A 16,581-nucleotide genomic window follows, 5' to 3' on the forward strand; every position below is an offset into this window, starting at 1 on the left:
ACTTTAATCATGCAAGTTAGGGAGACCCATAGAATAGATGATTTCTGAGAATTGGAGTAATGTAACAGGGCACAGTTAATACATATTTTTGATCATCTCTGTTTTGCCTTTTGTAAATTATGCATTTACATTTGGGAATGTTAAGGAAAGTCATAAGCATTTTGATTGTTTTTATAGTAAGTATAGGTAGATAATGTTAGCTACTTTTTTTTGGGTTTAATCTGCTAATTTATGTATGGTTTTAATTTTCGGTAGATTTGCATTTGTAACAGCAAAAGCAAGACAATTCTTATTGGTTAGCTGTTCATCTGCATCCTGTGGTTTTATTTCTTGCTTTCATTTTCCATTCATTGTGTTTTATAATAATCCTTGGTGTTTACTGTGCTCTTACAGAAAATGAGAAAAACTGTCATTTGACATGAGTGAAGTGTTTGGGTTTCTCAGATGATTTATCAGAAACAAATTTCTTCTTGTAGTCTTGCCGTACTTTATAATGGCATTTTCATAACAACTTAGAGACACAGAATTAGATGGGCTGTAAGCATTTTGAATACAGAAACATGTCAAGAAGTAAAGTCATATTCTCGCCCGATCTGTGTTATTATACCCAAGTCTTGAATTTTGCAGTTTAGTTAATTTTTAAAAAAATACTCAAAGCTGGCTGTCCCCTCCTCCCTGCCCCCCTCCCCACACACACCCTATAAAGCTCTGTTAGCAATAACTACAAGTACATTTAAAACTTCATTAATTTCACAAGGATGTGCTGTTCAGTGGCCTGCTAAACAATAGTAAATTTAATACATTGAATTGGAATATTATCATAATCAATTGAAATTTAATTGCTTTGAACAGAGAAAACACAAGATTGCTTTGAGGTTCATAATGACACAACCCTGCTGTACCTTACCATCTTTGGCCATTTTAGGCACCTCCAGTTCCTATAAATTAAGTTCAATGCATACATATGTCACCATTTATTCATTTTCTTGCGGGCATTCACAATAGATAAAAGAAACACAATATAATTAATGAAAAACTACACACAAAGACAAACAACCAATGTGCAAAAGGCAAATTGTGCAAATACAAAAAGAAAAACAAAATGATTATGATCAATGAGTTATGAATACATTACAGAGTCATTGAAAGTGTGTCCATAAGTTGGAGTGAGTGGAGTTATCCAGTCTGTTTCAGGAGCCTGCTGGTTGAGGGGTAATAATTGTTCCTCATCCTGGTGGTGTGGCACTTAAGGCTCCTGTACCTTCCTCCCTGATGGCAACAGTGAGAAGAGAAGCATGTCCTGGATGGCATTGCCTGCTTGCCTGACATTTGGACTGGTTGAACAGAGCTTGCTTTCCACTAAAGATATGGATGGCTGAAGCTACAGTCTGCAGGTGCTACCACAAACTATGTTCCATGTTCACTTCAACTTTTTCCCCACCACAGTCTGAACCAGATTGTTCAGGCAACATCTGAACCAGATTGGGTGAAACTTGCCACATGTACAAAGTAGATTTTTTTAAATAACATATCCATCATCCAATAAAACAGCCTACTTTACCTGCTAATTACCCTTTCCTGTAACTCACCTACTTCTAAAGCCTTTATCTATGGCTTTGTTATCTCCAAAACTGACCATACCAATCACTTTAGCCATGGTAAATCAGAAACCTTCTGAACTCTCGTAAGGACCTATCAGCTACAATGTTTCATTTTATCAGTACCTGGGTGTTAAGATCATCTCTATTTTAAATTGCCTTTCCCTACATCTGTAATTTCCTCCAGCTTCACGTTATTCTGAGATGTCTGCATTAATCCTTTTCAGGCCTCTTGAGCATCTTAAAAATTTATTTATTAATGGACGTTCCTTTAACTGTCAAGGCCCTACCTGGAAGTATCCTCCCAAACTTCCTTGCCTCTCTTTTGTTCCCATTAGAGCATTGTTTAAATCTTTCTGATCAAGCCTTTGGTCATTGTTTCAAGATCCTCATATCAAATACCATTCGGTAATACTCATGAAGCCTCTTGTAAGTTCTTGTCACCTCAGAGGTGTTTTGTAACTGTAAATGACTGTTATATAGTTTAACAAATGATGCATGATATCAGTTATTTTAAGTCCAGAAAAGATTCAAAATATAAGCTTAAACATTTTTTATAAAATAGTGTATCTATTCTCAGACTCATGGCTTGCAAGTATATTGCAAATAAATGCAGTTCTTGGTTTCTCCACTTTCTCCTAGTTTTAGAAACTCCTTAAGAGCATTCAAGCTAGTCTTTCCTCCTTTGTGGTGTAACCAGTGATTGACATGCTTAACACTCTTCACAATCTCACTTCCATTTTTAAAAAAAAAACTATTTTATACAGGCTGACATTTATAAACAGAGCAATAATATCTTAGATTGAAGGATAAACCTCATAAATATTCAAAGCAGAATTACTGTAAAGTCTGACCTTATTCATTTGGTGTCTTTCATCTGACCTATTTTAAAGTAACAACATTTGGCGTAATTATTAAATAATTTATGATTTTGAAGTACTTGGAGAGAAGTTTAGTAGATATGTTTAGTTTTATATTAATTACTATGGGCTTATATCCCTCCATAGATCTGAAAAATCCAAACATTGCTCTGTTATATTTTTCTTTGTTACTGTTTGAGCAGCACACTTTACCTTTGTATTGTCTTTAATCCATGCTGTTTTCATTTGTCTGCTTGACTATGTTTTGTTTTTACCTTTTTCCCCATTTAAATTCTGTAGTCTTTAACCAGTGAGCTAGCAACAGCCAAATCTCAGTATGAGCAAATAGCAGAGGATGTGAGAGCTTTGAAGGGAGATAAAGAACAGATGATCCAGCAAAATGATGCACTAAAGTCCGAGAAAGAGTCCTTATTTTATGAACTTTCAGAGCTGAAATTACAGTGTACCTCCCTCCAGAAAGAGCAGCAAGTGTTAGAATCAAAGAATGAGAAACTTCAGTTGGAAAGAACAGCATTTTTACAAGAGAGGCAGGATTTTGAGAGTACTCAGCAACAACTCTGTTTGGAAAAAGATGCTTTACTGACTGAAAAGGACCACATCTTCCTGGAAGCTAAACATTTGCAGCAGCTCCTTGATAAGTTGACCAAAGAAAATGAGGACCTCCAAGCCTCACGGTCAGAGCTGAGCAACCAGTTGGATAATGTTCAGACAAAAAGCAAAGTGGTTGAACATGAACAAGCCCGGTTGCTTCAAGAAAAGGAAGAGTTATTATTGGCCCACAGGAAAGTGATTACAGAAAGAGAGGAACTTACGAAAGAAAAAGACAAAATTACTGAAAATTTTGACAAGCTGCGTGAAGAGACAGCAGTTACTCTTGAGAAGCTGATGAAAGAAAGAGATGTGCTGATGGTGGAAAAAGATTTGATTCTATTGAAATGCTCAGAGCTTGAAGCTCAAAATGAACTTTTAGGAAAGGAGAAAAATCTGCTAAACTCAGAACGTGATGAGCTAATATCTAAAAATGAAGCTCTAAATAAGGAGAAGGACCATCTTGGTTCAAGTTTAGAGAAGACTATCCTTGAAAATCAGTCTTTCGTTATCTCAAAAGATCAACTACAATTTAGTCATGATCGATTAAAGAATGAACTAGAAAAATGCTTGAAAGAAAATGCAGAACTTCAGGCCTCAAAATCCAGCCAAGCCAAACTCTTGGATGAAATTAAGAACAGCAGGGAGGTAACAGATTCTGAACGTGTTCAGCTGCTCCAGGAGAAGGAAGAGCTAACAACATCTCAGAGACAACTGACCATAGAGAGGGATGAACTAGCTAAAGAAAAAATAGAGCTGACTGCAAAGCTGCAGCAATCCATTGAGGAGGCAGCTATCGCCACAAAGCAGCTGAATGAAGAAAAAGATGGTCTGCAAACTGAGAAAGATGCACTTTGTCTGAAGCAATCACAGCTGGAAACCCAATGTGATTTTCTGCAAAAGGAGAAGGAGGCCTTGGAATCAAAAAGCAACATGCAAATGGCAGAAAATGCATCTCTCTCGGCTGAGATAGCCGAATTTAATTTGAAGCAAAGGCAGCTAGTCTCCGAAAATGCAGCCATTGTTGCAGAAAGGAATCAGCTCCTCAGCAACACTGAGCTTTTACAGCGAAAGCTTGACGAATCAGCAAAAGCAAATGAAGAGCTCCAGGCCTCGAAATCAAGTTTCTCTACACTTTTGGATGAAATTCAGAGCAGCAAAAACATTGTGGATTTGGAAAGGCATACCCTGTTACAAGAGAAAGAAAGGCTGGTCGCTGAACTTCAGGAGCAATGCACTGAAAAAGAACATCTTACTTGTCAGAAGGTGGAATTGGAGGAAAAATACAGCAAGCAGAATGAACAAATGAGAGTACTTGAGAACCAACTAACACAGGAAAGAGATGCTGCAAAAATGGAAAGAGAGGCCCTTAGTGTGGCTCATGCAGAACTTGAAAACCATTTCCATTTATTAACAAATGAGATGGGCATTCTTAGAACTAAGCACAATGAAGTACTTTCAGAAAACTGTGTGCTAATAAAGGAAAATGAGGCATTACATGCTGAACAAAAGAAATCTGCCTGTGAGAGGGAAGGCCTAGCAGCTGAGAAAAATTGGCTGGCATCCACCACTGAAGAGCTGAAGAAGGAGATTGAAATATTAACCAAAGAAAATGTAGAATCCCAGGCTTCAAATTCAAATCTTTCGAAACTCTTAGATGAACTTCGCGGTAGCCAGGAGCTATCTGACCTGGATCAAGTAAAGCTGCAGGAAGAGAAAGATAATTTGCTGGCAACAGTGCTAAACCTTAAGGCAGAAAAAGAAGAGCTGGTTAGAGAGAATAGCAAGCTGGCAAAGTCCCTCTCTCAGTTAGACAAAGAGGCTGCTCTTTCTGCTCAAGACAAGGGAGAAACTGAAGCAAAACTGCAGCAGCTGACATGTGACAAGGAAGTATTGCTGAAACGTGAAGAGGACCTTTCTTCCAAATTAAAAGATCTTCAGGTTCATCAGAATATTACTTTATCAGAGAAGATTGAGGTACCAATTATAAGAATTTAGATTAAATTCAGAAAGTTATGGCACATTTGTTTATTAATGAGCGTGTTAACAGGTTTGGTATTATATCTCTTTAGATCACTATTTTAACAGTGTTGACTATATATTAATTCTGGGAAATGATTTTTGTGGCTTGTCTCTCTGAAAATTGGTGTGGGAATTATGCATGAGTAATTATATTCTTCTTAAAAACCCTGTATATTATTTTACCTGAAACAATTAACATTACATGCAGAAAAGGTATTCAAGTTTGTGGATTAAAATGGAGGTTTAATTTAATATGTTTTAATCGAATATTTGTTTAATCTTGTTTTGTTTTACCAGTAGGACTATTTTGCAAGTCCCAAAATGAATATTCTCAAATCTTTTTGTCAGTTTATTCATAACAATAATAGTTTGTGCTTAATATAGAGTATCATTATTTCTAAAATCTTCAAATTTAAAAGAGAAACTATAGTTTGCTGCCAACATCTAATGTTAACAAAAGCAGCACAATTTGAAACTTTTGGGCAGCAATATACAAACTGTTGCATGTGTGCATGTATTGTACTTGCAAAGAGAGGGATTTTGATAGTAAGTTATGACTAATTTGCTAACCATGGCTGGGTTATGAATAGTGTTGTCTTAATTAGGTCAGGGATGGGATGGGAGGAGAACAAAGACTTCATTTACAGAACAGTTAAGAAATAGTTCAGTGTTTCATTCATAAGGAACTGCTCCTGTTCAAAGTAGGGGCATGACATTTCTTTTTATCTTCCTTAAGACACATTAGAATGTTTTGTTATATCCAAAATGCTCCCCATCAATTAGGTTTTCGGACAACAGAAGGTAAAGATTAGAGGAATCTAAGCCCCTTCTCACTTCTAGCTCCTGTTCAGTCTTCAGTGACTTCTGCTTCAAGGTGAATGTATTGGACTGAGTATGAACAGCAGGATTAGAGACAGGTGTGATCTCTCCTTGTGCCTGTGGTTGGATAGATGTGATGCTTGGCATCTCAGTTCCCAACTGAAAGCTCAACATTTAATAACACACCTGATTGATGCCAGGACCCATAGACAAATTCTATAGCTTGAGTCCCTGTGGTTCTGAAGAAAGCTGATAGATAAGGGATTAAATCTAATCTATTAAAATTTAATAAATAAAATTACCAGTAAAGTTCTAGATTATATTTTGTATCTAATTTAGGCAGTTATTTTTCTTATTTCACACAATGAGTTTGCCTGTTGGCAGTTTTTTTTAATGTCTGATTACTATGGTTTCCCTCATGTTATTAAAAATTAGTGGCAGGTTTAGCATGAAACTGGATCTGGCATGTTACAAATTTACGTATTTAGCTGTACACATTTCCTACAGAATTCTAATCAGTACCTAACTGTAACATCAAATAACAGTGAATGTGATCCAATGGAATGTAAAAGCATTTTGCAAAAAAAAATCAAATTTCTTTAAATTTTGCATGAAACATTTCTACCTTTTTCTTATTTCTGAAAGTGAGCATTATGTTATGTGCACAATAGAAATTAACTTGACCTGTTTATTTAAATTAATTCTTAGAATTTTCCTGGAACATGTTTCACTGAAACTTTAAGCCATTCATTTATAGAGGATGAATTTATATTTTTAGGCTGCGAGACAGGCTGAAGAGGCTAAACAGTCATTAGAGCAAGTGATGAAGGAGAAAAATATACTGGACCAACGGAAGGCCGAAACTTTGGCAGAATTGCAGGAATCCAGACTAAAGAACCAAAAGCTTGAAAATGAGGTAAGAACCAACTCATGGTTGTGTTATCCTGATGGATCCAGAAAGTTAGACTATGTAGTTTACAATGTATTCCTTTGAAACAGTAAAAGGATTGCAAAGGATGGATGAAAAATAGCGTAGATGACATTAGAGTTGTGTGGCTATAGTCTACTTGGCCTACTCAGCGTGTTCTGCCATTAAATCCTGTGCAACCTAACTGTATGTTATTTACCCTTTTGCAATTTCCCTTGTATTTTTGATCATCAAAGGAGTTATCAGTCTCAAAATTAAGTTTCCACCTCTTCCCCTGCCTGTTTTAAGAAGTATGTTAAAGGAGAGTTAGTCAGCAAACTAAGGTGGTGGGTAGGTTGTCAGGGTGGGGGAGGGTATGAGGAAGGGTATCGTGTCTTAAGAATAAGAGGAAGCAAAAGTAGTAGGAGGGAGGAAAACAGAAAGGAGTGATCACCAGGGATTAGAGAAATCAATGTTAATGCCGTCAAGATGAAGACTATCCAAGATGGAATATGAGATGTTACTCCTCCAACCTGTATCTGGCATAAATGCGGTGGAGATCTCAGTGTGGGAATGGGAAGTGGAGCTGAACTAGGTGGGCACCTCTTTTATAAATGTACTGACTCCCACAGTTACCTTGACTACACCTCTTCACACCCTGTCACTGGTACAAATGCTATTTCTTCTGAAGGAGCTGCTCTCAGGATGAGGCTTTCCATTCCAGGACATCCATGTTTTTTCAGAAAACAATGTTTCCCTTCAATTACTATCAATGCTTCCCCCATCCACCCCCAACATAACAGGGATAGGGTTCCTTTTGTCCTCAAATACATTCCACAAGTTTCCACATCCAACACGTCATTCTCTACAACTTCCGCTATCTCCAACAAGTTCCCCATAAGGGAGGCACACCTTCCCCTCCCCCACCTTCTGCCTTTCCATCGTGATCGCTTTCTCCATGGCTCCCTTATCTGCTCGACCCTCCCCACCATCACCTTCCAGGCACTTGTCTGTGCAATCATGCTGTGTGCATACCTCTTCCCTCGCAGCCCTTCAGTGCCCTGAACAGTCCTTTCAGGTGAAGCAGCACTTTCCCTGCGAATCTGTCAGGGTCACTTATTGCATCAAATGCTCCCCCCTGTATGGCATTCTTTTCATCAGTAACAATTGACTCAAAATGCAGGGGGAGGGGGAACTTTTTCATCAGCCACCTTTACTACATCCACCACAACAGCCAGGATCTAGCATTCGCCACTTATCTCAGCACTGACATGTCTGTCTGTGGCCTCCTCTGTTGCCAGGTTGGAGTGCAACATCTTGGGTAGTCTCCAACCTGAGACCATCAACATCAATTTCTCTAGGCTGCTGTAACCACTGCCCTATGTTTTCGTTCCCTTTGTCCCACGTTGTTTTACTTGATTCCTGTTCCCTCCTCACCCCCTCTTTTCAACTGTGCCTATCACAACCCTCTGGTTCCCTACCGCCATCCCTTCATTCCAGGATCTGCTATCCTCCATCAGATTCCTCCTTCGGGTCTTTGGTTCTTCCACCCATCATCTCCTAGCTACTCACGTCATTCGCTTTCGTTCCCTCTTTGCCTCCTATCTGCCTTCCTTCTTTCACCTGGTGTCACCTATTACCTACTTGCTTGTGCTTCTCCCCCTCCCCTATCCCTAATGTTCTGGCTTCTGCCCTCTTCCTTTCCAATCCTAATGGAGGCTCTTGGCCCAAAATGGAAGAAAAATATTGCCAGAACAAGAGACAAGAGAATCTGCAGATGCTGGAAATCCGAGCAACACACACAAAATGCTGGAGGAACTCGGGAGGCCAGGCAGCTCTATGGATAAAAGCACAGTCGACGTTTTGGGCCAAAACCCTTTTGCAGGACTGGAGAAAAAAAGCTGAGGAGTAGATTTGAAAGGTTGGGAGAGATGGAGGGAAAACCGCCAGGTGAGAGGTGAAACCTGGAGGGGGAGGGATGAAGCAAAGAACTAGGAAGTTGATTGGTGAAAGAGACAGAAGACCATGGAAGAAAGAAAAAAAAGGGGGAATGGGTGGAGCACCAGAGGGAGGCAATGGGCGGGCAAGGAGATAACATGAGAGAGGGAAAAGCGGATGGGGATTGGTGAAGGGGGGCAGTACCGGATGCTTGAGAAATCAATGTTCATGCCATCAGGTTGGAGGCTACCCAAATGGAATATAAGGTGTTGTTCCTCCAACCTAAGTGTGGCTTTATCACGACAGTTAAGTAGGCCATGGATGGACAAATCAGAATGGGAATTAGAATTAAAATGGGTGGCCACTGGGAGATTCCACTTGTTCTGGCGGACAGAGCGTAGATGCTCGATGAAGCCGTCTCCCAATCTATGTCAGGTCTCACTGATATACAGGAGGATACACCGGGAGCACCGAACACAGTAGATGACCCCAACAGACTGACGGGTGAAGTGTCGCCTAACCTGGAAGGACTGTTTGAGGCCCTGAATGGTGGTGAGGGAGGAGATGTAGGGGACGGTGTAGCACTTGTTCCGCTTGCAAGGATAAGTGCCAGGAGGGAGATCAGTGGGGAGGGACACAAGGGAGCGATCCCTGAAGAAAGTGGGGAGAGAAAGATGTGTTTGGTGGTGGGATCCAGTTATAGGTGGCAGAAGTTTCGGAGAATTATGTGCTCTGCAGGAGGATCCCTATTCTTGGTAGGGTGACGGGAAGATATGGTAAGAGCAGACGTGTGTGAAATGGAAGAGATATGGTTAAGGGCAGCGTTGATGGTGGAGGAAGGAAAACCCCTTTCTATGAAAGAGGAGGGCACCTCCTTTGTTCTAGAATGAAAAGCCTCATCCTTAGAACATATGGCAGAGTTGGAGGAATTGAGAGAAGGGGATGGCGTTTTTACAAGTAGCAGGGTGGGATGAGGTATCATCCAGGTAGCTGTGAGAATCCATTGGTTTATAATAAACATTGTTGGATAAGCTGACTCCAGAGATGGAGACAGAAGAAGAAATCTTGCTCTTCTATTCCCCGCTCTTGCCTCTTACCTTTTTACCTTATCTGCCTACCACCTCCCCTGGTACTGTTCCTTCTTCCCTTTCTCCTATAATTCACTCTTCAGCCCTTTACCTTTCCCACACACCTGGCTTCACCCATCACCTTCTAGCTCGTCCTCTTTACCCTCCCCCACCTTTTTATTCCGGTGTCTTCCCCCTTCCTTACCTGTCCTGATGAAGGGTCTCTGCCTGAAATGTCAACTGCTTATTCATTTCCATAGATGCTGCCTGAGCTGAGTTCTTCCAGAATTTTATGTGTATTACTGTCATTCATGATTTTGATAATATTATCACACAGTTTGTAGGCATTTAAAAATGAAGCATTGATAATAGACATTTCATTTAAAAATGTCTAATATCGATTGCTAATGCTGTTTACAGTACAAAAAAGGCAAATTTAATTTGTTAATAAAATACTTGCAATGTCACAGCAAAATAAAGCATACATGGATAACATGTAGATGGAATTTTTTTAGTTGTTCAGACAAACCTTTAAGGGATGTTTACAGAAACACACATTAAGTATTTAGAAATAGTGATGAGAAGTGGAGTCCATGGAGCTTTAGGTGATGTCATTTGTGCATTAAAGCTGATTTGTTGGGAGTGTTGTAGCTGAAGATGCAGGAACCTGTAGCAATGGGACAGCTGGTGGGAGGCAGTACACCAAAATCTTTGTGTTATGCAACTGAGCACATGACAGATGATGGCAGTGAGCATTCAGCTTCATTACTTAAGGCATATAGTTTATCATACCTTCACAATAATTTTTCAAGGAAGAAATTATTTTAATATCATCAATAATGGATATCAGAGCTTTGCAAGATGATTATTCTCCATATTACTTCTCCGTTCAGCTGAAGGTATGATTTTTAAAGAATAGATGATACTCAGTTTCATTGTTATATAAATAGCCTAGTGAACAGTTAAGATATTAACATCTACATTGAATGATCTTATTGCAATTAAGAAAAACTGTATATTTATCTGAAGATTTTTATTTGGGTTTCTTACATTTGAATGATCCCAAGTTGGGTAGCTTTTGTAATTTTATTTTTAAATAGGTGGGGATACATTTTAAAATCTTGCTGCATATAGTTTCGGTAACAAGACAACCTCTAGTTAAGCATGCAATTAAAGAGGTTTTAATCCTTTATACAAGGATTCTTGATAAGGGTGATTTTGTTTCTTTTTAGTGAGATTCAGTTTTGCAGTTTTGAGACACAGAATAAATTATTGTCTTCCTCACAGCCTTCTGTTTTTTTTTCTCCCTCGAGTGTTAGAGAAAAACCCATTTTTAACATTCAATGCAGTGTGAGATGTCAGCTATTTTCTATTTATTTTTATTCTGGAAGGTTTTTTTTTTTATTTCCCAAAGCAAAAGAAATTTATTTTCCCTCTTTTTTTCAGCTGGAAGCTCTTAAGGAACAGAACAATAAATGCCAAGAAGACTTGAACCACTCAAAACAGCAGCTGAGCTCAGAGAATAAGAGAATAGGAAACCTTTGCAAAGAAATGTAAGTAACTACTTAATGTTTAAAATGACAGTGACGTGCTGGTAAAGAGATTTTTATGTGGAAAGGTTGCAGTCCTTTAACACTAAAATTAATTTCACTAATATTCTTTAGATTTTCTATCTTCATATGTCACAGCAGGGAAGAACTAAGGATTTGTTTCTAAACACCTGAACATGAAAAGCTTCCTATAATAATATTTAAATGGAGCATTTGCTTTTTCTCCTCTGGTGGTATTCACCATGTTTAATTTTTCCTCTTGTTGTGTACAGCTTTGCTACTGAACGGTATCCCCCTTTACTAAAATTTGATGTGATTTGGAGTCATTCACCTGTATTGAAGCTGAAAGGCATAAAGACAACATTATCAGAATTGCAATGTCACTCATTGTGTAAACAGTGGGTTCTCCTCCCACCACTTTCACTATTTGCACTTTTCCTCCACACCCCTTCCTTCCATGAATGCATTAATTTCGTGCTCAACTACAGTGATCATTTTGGCCATTCATCTGGAAGTTTCTTCTTTAATTCAATGAATACCTTGTACTGTCATGTTAAGGTCACCTAACCTAAGCAGAATTTTCATAACAGTAGTTCTAACAGTGTTAGAATTTTCATAACAGTGTTTAACTATGTATACTACCTAATTTTTCAGCATTCCTTTTGAATGCAAGAGAAATAGTGAATAGAGATGCAACAGGGAAACGGGTCATTTGGCCCACACCAAGTAAGACTAGTAGACATAGCAGCAGAATTGGACCTTTCAGCCCATCAAATCTGCTCTGCTATTTGATCATAGCTAATGTATTTTCTCTCCCAACCCCATTATCCTGCTTTCTCCCCATAACATTTGGCACCCAATGTAAAAGATATTTATTTTCTTTGAAGCTGATTTGTTCTGTCAAATTTTGAAAATTGAATCCTGGTTCTCTTATGCATAACTCTCTCTGCACAGAATTTTCTTTAAGAAATGGTGATGACACTTTGTCGTTATGTTGTGCTTTTAGCAGAGCTAAACGTCCCAATGCTTTTAACAAAACTATTAGCATTAAAAATATATATGTTTTTGAACCTGAGCCTCAGAAGGATCTGCAGCCACAGATGATCAAACGCTTGGGTTTTAAGGAGCATTTTAAGGAAGAGAAAAGAGGCAGAGAAATTTAAAAAGTGAGTTACAGAGCTTAGAAGTAGCAGATAAGATCATCACAACTGGCAGTGATGAATTATTAAAATCTGGTTGTGTGAGGTACAACATTTGGAATTAAGCAGAGATTGTAGAAGATTCAAAGTTAAACAGTCTTGGCTTTTTTCTTAAGGTTTGCTTTCCATCCTGGAAAGTAATAATTGTGTGTTGCTGAGGTTCAATCTTACCCTGAATTCTAAGCTTCCCTTGCTATTAAGAGTCAAATGTGAAATAAGTCTGGACATTCAGAATTTTGCTCCTTGTAAGTTTAAAATTCTTAATAATTCAATACTAAAGCACCAACATGTAACAATGCTAAAGGACTTTTAATCAGAACAACAAGGTAAAAAATGTAAACAGATTAAACATCGCTAAAGTTGAGTGCAATGGGGCTTCTCTCCTGCAGCTGCCTGTGTTACGTTCCCCTAGGAATTGTTTAATGCTAGCACTAAATTTCAGAAATGGAAAATGTTATGTTCCTAAATACAAATGTTACGTACCCCGTAACTGGGTCACTTACCAGCAAAGATAGAGAGGTCCGTTGAAGTCTGATGGTACTATTTTTAACAGTATTTATTGATAAAAATACACAAAAATAATATCAATGCAAACACACAGATAATATACGTCGTCAATACTAAATCTAAAAGCTCGGGTATAATAATAATCAATAAGAAATAGCTCCATCGTTGTCTAGGGGATAATGTATTGTCCGATGGAAATATAAAAGTCACTTTAGTTCAGTCAAGCTGTAGGCTGCAGCCTTTTTGGTTGGAGAGAAAGACGGAGGTTTAACTTGCCCATTCCTTTTATGTTGTCAATCCTTCGAGAGTCGTTGGGGGACTGATTTCCCCTTCGAGGTTAGCTAAAGCCGTGCTTCCGTGGTGGCAAGACCCACCAATTCCGAGGCAAATGGAAAAGGACACACGTGGGCTGGTTCCACTGGCTTTCGCTGTTACGCTGTTACAGGAGTTCTAGCATTTCTTCTGGTGCGTCTGAAGGGGCTGTTCCTCAGACCCTCTTTTATCCTGGCTCACAGGGTCTCAGATGTCAATCAGGGTGGGATGATGCAATCCCTCCACCAACAACCCCCCCCCCCCCCCCCTCGGTTCATTGCCTGGGGGCTTCGATGCATCGTACAGGATTCAATACACAAGTCCGTCTCCAAGAGACAATAGCCGTTATCAATGGTTCTGCCTTTCGGAGGCCAGGACACATTCCAAACTCTTTGTGGATTCTGCATGTCTTTCTCTCATTTCCTGGGTCTCCTGACTCGAATCAATAGCGATCCTGCCATTCTCAAAAAGGAGGGGGCCACGGGCGTAACACCCCCTTTCTTCAACGCGTTTTTACCATCGGTAAAAACAGAGTAATACAGAGTCTTGCAGGATTTTAGAATCTAACACAATACAAAAGCTTTTCCTTTCACTACAGAGTAATACAGTTATACATTCAATTCAGTATCTAAATGGTTACCGATTACATTGTCACTTCCTTTAATATCTTAACATCTTGTACCCTACTAAAGTCTTGTAGCATCAGACTCCAATTTAGTAACCACCTTTTTTTTTATTTCTTCCCTTCAGCAAACAAAACTAAAGAGTTGTGATCTTAAGCTTACGTGTATACTACAAAAGTTCATGCAAATACTAATCTTTATGTTGCTTTCAAACTTAACAGGCAGGCTTCCATGGGGGTTGTCTTTTATTATTCACAGGCTTTGTCGAAATCCCTTAAAACCGGTTTCTGCTATTTAAAAATGGCGTCCCCATTAACCCTCGCTTCTTTTCCGGTTAGTTCCCATGTGGGGAGCTGGCGTACCCTGGCGAAATAGGCCTTCATCCGCTCCTTCCATAGGAGTAATTTTATCAACAATGTGTTCCAAACTTAGCCCATTTCCCGGATTTCCACCCAATTCCTTAATTTTACTCAAGTGGCTAGTTTTCTCTTCAGAACCCTGGAGGCTAGTGGGTCTCGATACCAGCGATCCCTCTTTGTTCAAACAGCATTTCAAATTCTGCGGTTTCACACCACACTCTGGAATAACAATAGCGTGTGGGGCCCCTTTACCGTCCAACTCAATCTGTAATGGATCCACAGGTGCCGTGGTACCAAGCCTTTGTCCCTGTAGCCTGGTGGCTGCTTCTAATATCAATTCAGACTTTAAACTTTCTTCATTCGATTTGGAAACCGCACTTTTCCCTTTTCCTGCAATAATAATGGTCACTTCACCACCCGCTATCTCCTCGCTAACCTTTAACACCTCTTCGAGCACAAACACCTGGGAACTCTCACTTCCCACTATTACCGAGATTAACCCTTTCTTCACTGAACCAAGTCTATCTGACCCACAAGGACTGCATTCCTTTTCAACTGAATCAAATACCTCAGACTTTTTCCGAGCTCCATTACTAGGTTCAGTACCACGTGCATCCACATCTTGGACACACTCAAACGGGACATTTGCCTCTTCCAGGCTGTCAATACCCGTACCCGGTCCAAATTCTAAATTCCCCTGATTCTCCCAGCTACTCTCTGGGCAACTCCCTTCCGGAGTAAACTAAACCCCGCGGGCTGAAACAACCTCATCTGCCAACCCAGCAGACTTCTTCAAGGTAATGGCATCCTTTTCATCTAGGACTGCCCTCATTTCATTATCGAGAACACCTTTAGAACGTTCCACTTCTTCAAACAGTTCTGCCAAGCCAGACAGATCATCCATGTCCAACCCTGGACCTTTTAACAGCTTTACCTGTTTCTCATCTTCATTTCGTGCCTCTAGCACTTCACTCCTCGCTAAGGGCAGGGCTACCTCCTCTCCCTTACTCTCTTTCACTTTACTACTCTCTGTTTTACCACCCTCCAAACCCTCGTGGTACAGGGTCGGTAAAAACGTCTCGGCTCTTTCTTTCTCCTTCTCAGCTGCTTCCAGCTGCTTTAACTTAATTGCATGTTCCAACCTTAATTTCTCCAACTCTAACTGAGCCGTCCCACTAGCTGGTACCTTTTCAGGGATATTTTCCAATACCTCAGCTGCAAACACATTCTTCCCAATATAATACTGAGTTATTGCCCTTCGCACCTCCCGCTTTTTCATTGACAACCTCACCTCTGCGAGGTTTAACCCCTTCGCCAAATTTAACAAGTCTGATTTGGTGGCCGCCTCCAGAGTCGGGTTTTCTAGAAATTCACCCACATCCATCTTTGCTGGTTTCCCGTCTGGCTACCCGCGTAACCAGATCCAAGTTTGGACTTACAAGCCCGATTCACTGGCCTCCCAATTTGGTGTCAAATCCTGAGACGAGAACCCCAATTGTTACGTACCCCGTAACTGGGTCACTTACCAGCAAAGATAGAGAGGTCCGTTGAAGTCTGATGGTACTATTTTTAACAGTATTTATTGATAAAAATACACAAAAATAATATCAATGCAAACACACAGATAATATACGTCGTCAATACTAAATCTAAAAGCGCGGGTATAATAATAATCAATAAGAAATAGCTCTATCGTTGTCTAGGGGATAATGTATTGTCCGATGGAAATATAAAAGTCACTTTAGTTCAGTCAAGCTGTAGGCTGCAGCCTTTTTGGTTGGAGAGAAAGACGGAGGTTTAACTTGCCCATTCCTTTTATGAGGTCAATCCTTCGAGAGTCGTTGGGGGACTGATTTCCCCTTCGAGGTTAGCTAAAGCCGTGCTTCCGTGGCAAGACCCACCAATTCCGAGGCAAATGGAAAAGGACGCACGTGGGCTGGTTCCACTGGTTTTCGCTGTTACGCTGTTACAGGAGTTCTAGCATTTCTTCTGGTGCGTCTGAAGGGGCTGTTCCTCAGACCCTCTTTTATCCTGACTCACAGGGTCTCAGATGTCAATCAGGGTGGGATGATGCAATCCCTCCACCAACCACCCCCCCCCCGGTGGTTCATTGCCTGGGGGCTTTGATGCATCGTACAGGATTCAATACACAAGTCCGTCTCCAAGAGACAATAGCCGTTATCAATGGTTCTGCCTTTCGGAGGCCAGGAC

The 16,581-nt window shown here is 40.0% G+C and overlaps 1 protein-coding gene across 5 annotated transcripts in view; it reads left to right on the top strand.

Annotated features, from left to right (window-relative positions):
* The window catches only part of clip1a (CAP-GLY domain containing linker protein 1a), a 160,354-nt gene that overhangs the window by 102,860 nt on the left and 40,913 nt on the right, over positions 1–16,581 (top strand). For 4 of the 5 annotated variants that reach the window (XM_073065546.1, XM_073065547.1, XM_073065550.1 and 1 more), the window contains 3 exons: positions 2,759–5,044; positions 6,687–6,824; positions 11,267–11,373. In XM_073065546.1, coding sequence (XP_072921647.1) covers positions 2,759–5,044; positions 6,687–6,824; positions 11,267–11,373 — 2,531 coding nt within the window. The remainder of the gene's footprint in view (positions 1–2,758; positions 5,045–6,686; positions 6,825–11,266; positions 11,374–16,581) is intronic. The other variant, XM_073065549.1, reaches the window with a different exon arrangement.

Source organism: Hemitrygon akajei, chromosome 14 (genome assembly GCF_048418815.1).
Source record: "Hemitrygon akajei chromosome 14, sHemAka1.3, whole genome shotgun sequence".
In the NCBI taxonomy this organism is placed as follows: domain Eukaryota; kingdom Metazoa; phylum Chordata; class Chondrichthyes; order Myliobatiformes; family Dasyatidae; genus Hemitrygon; species Hemitrygon akajei.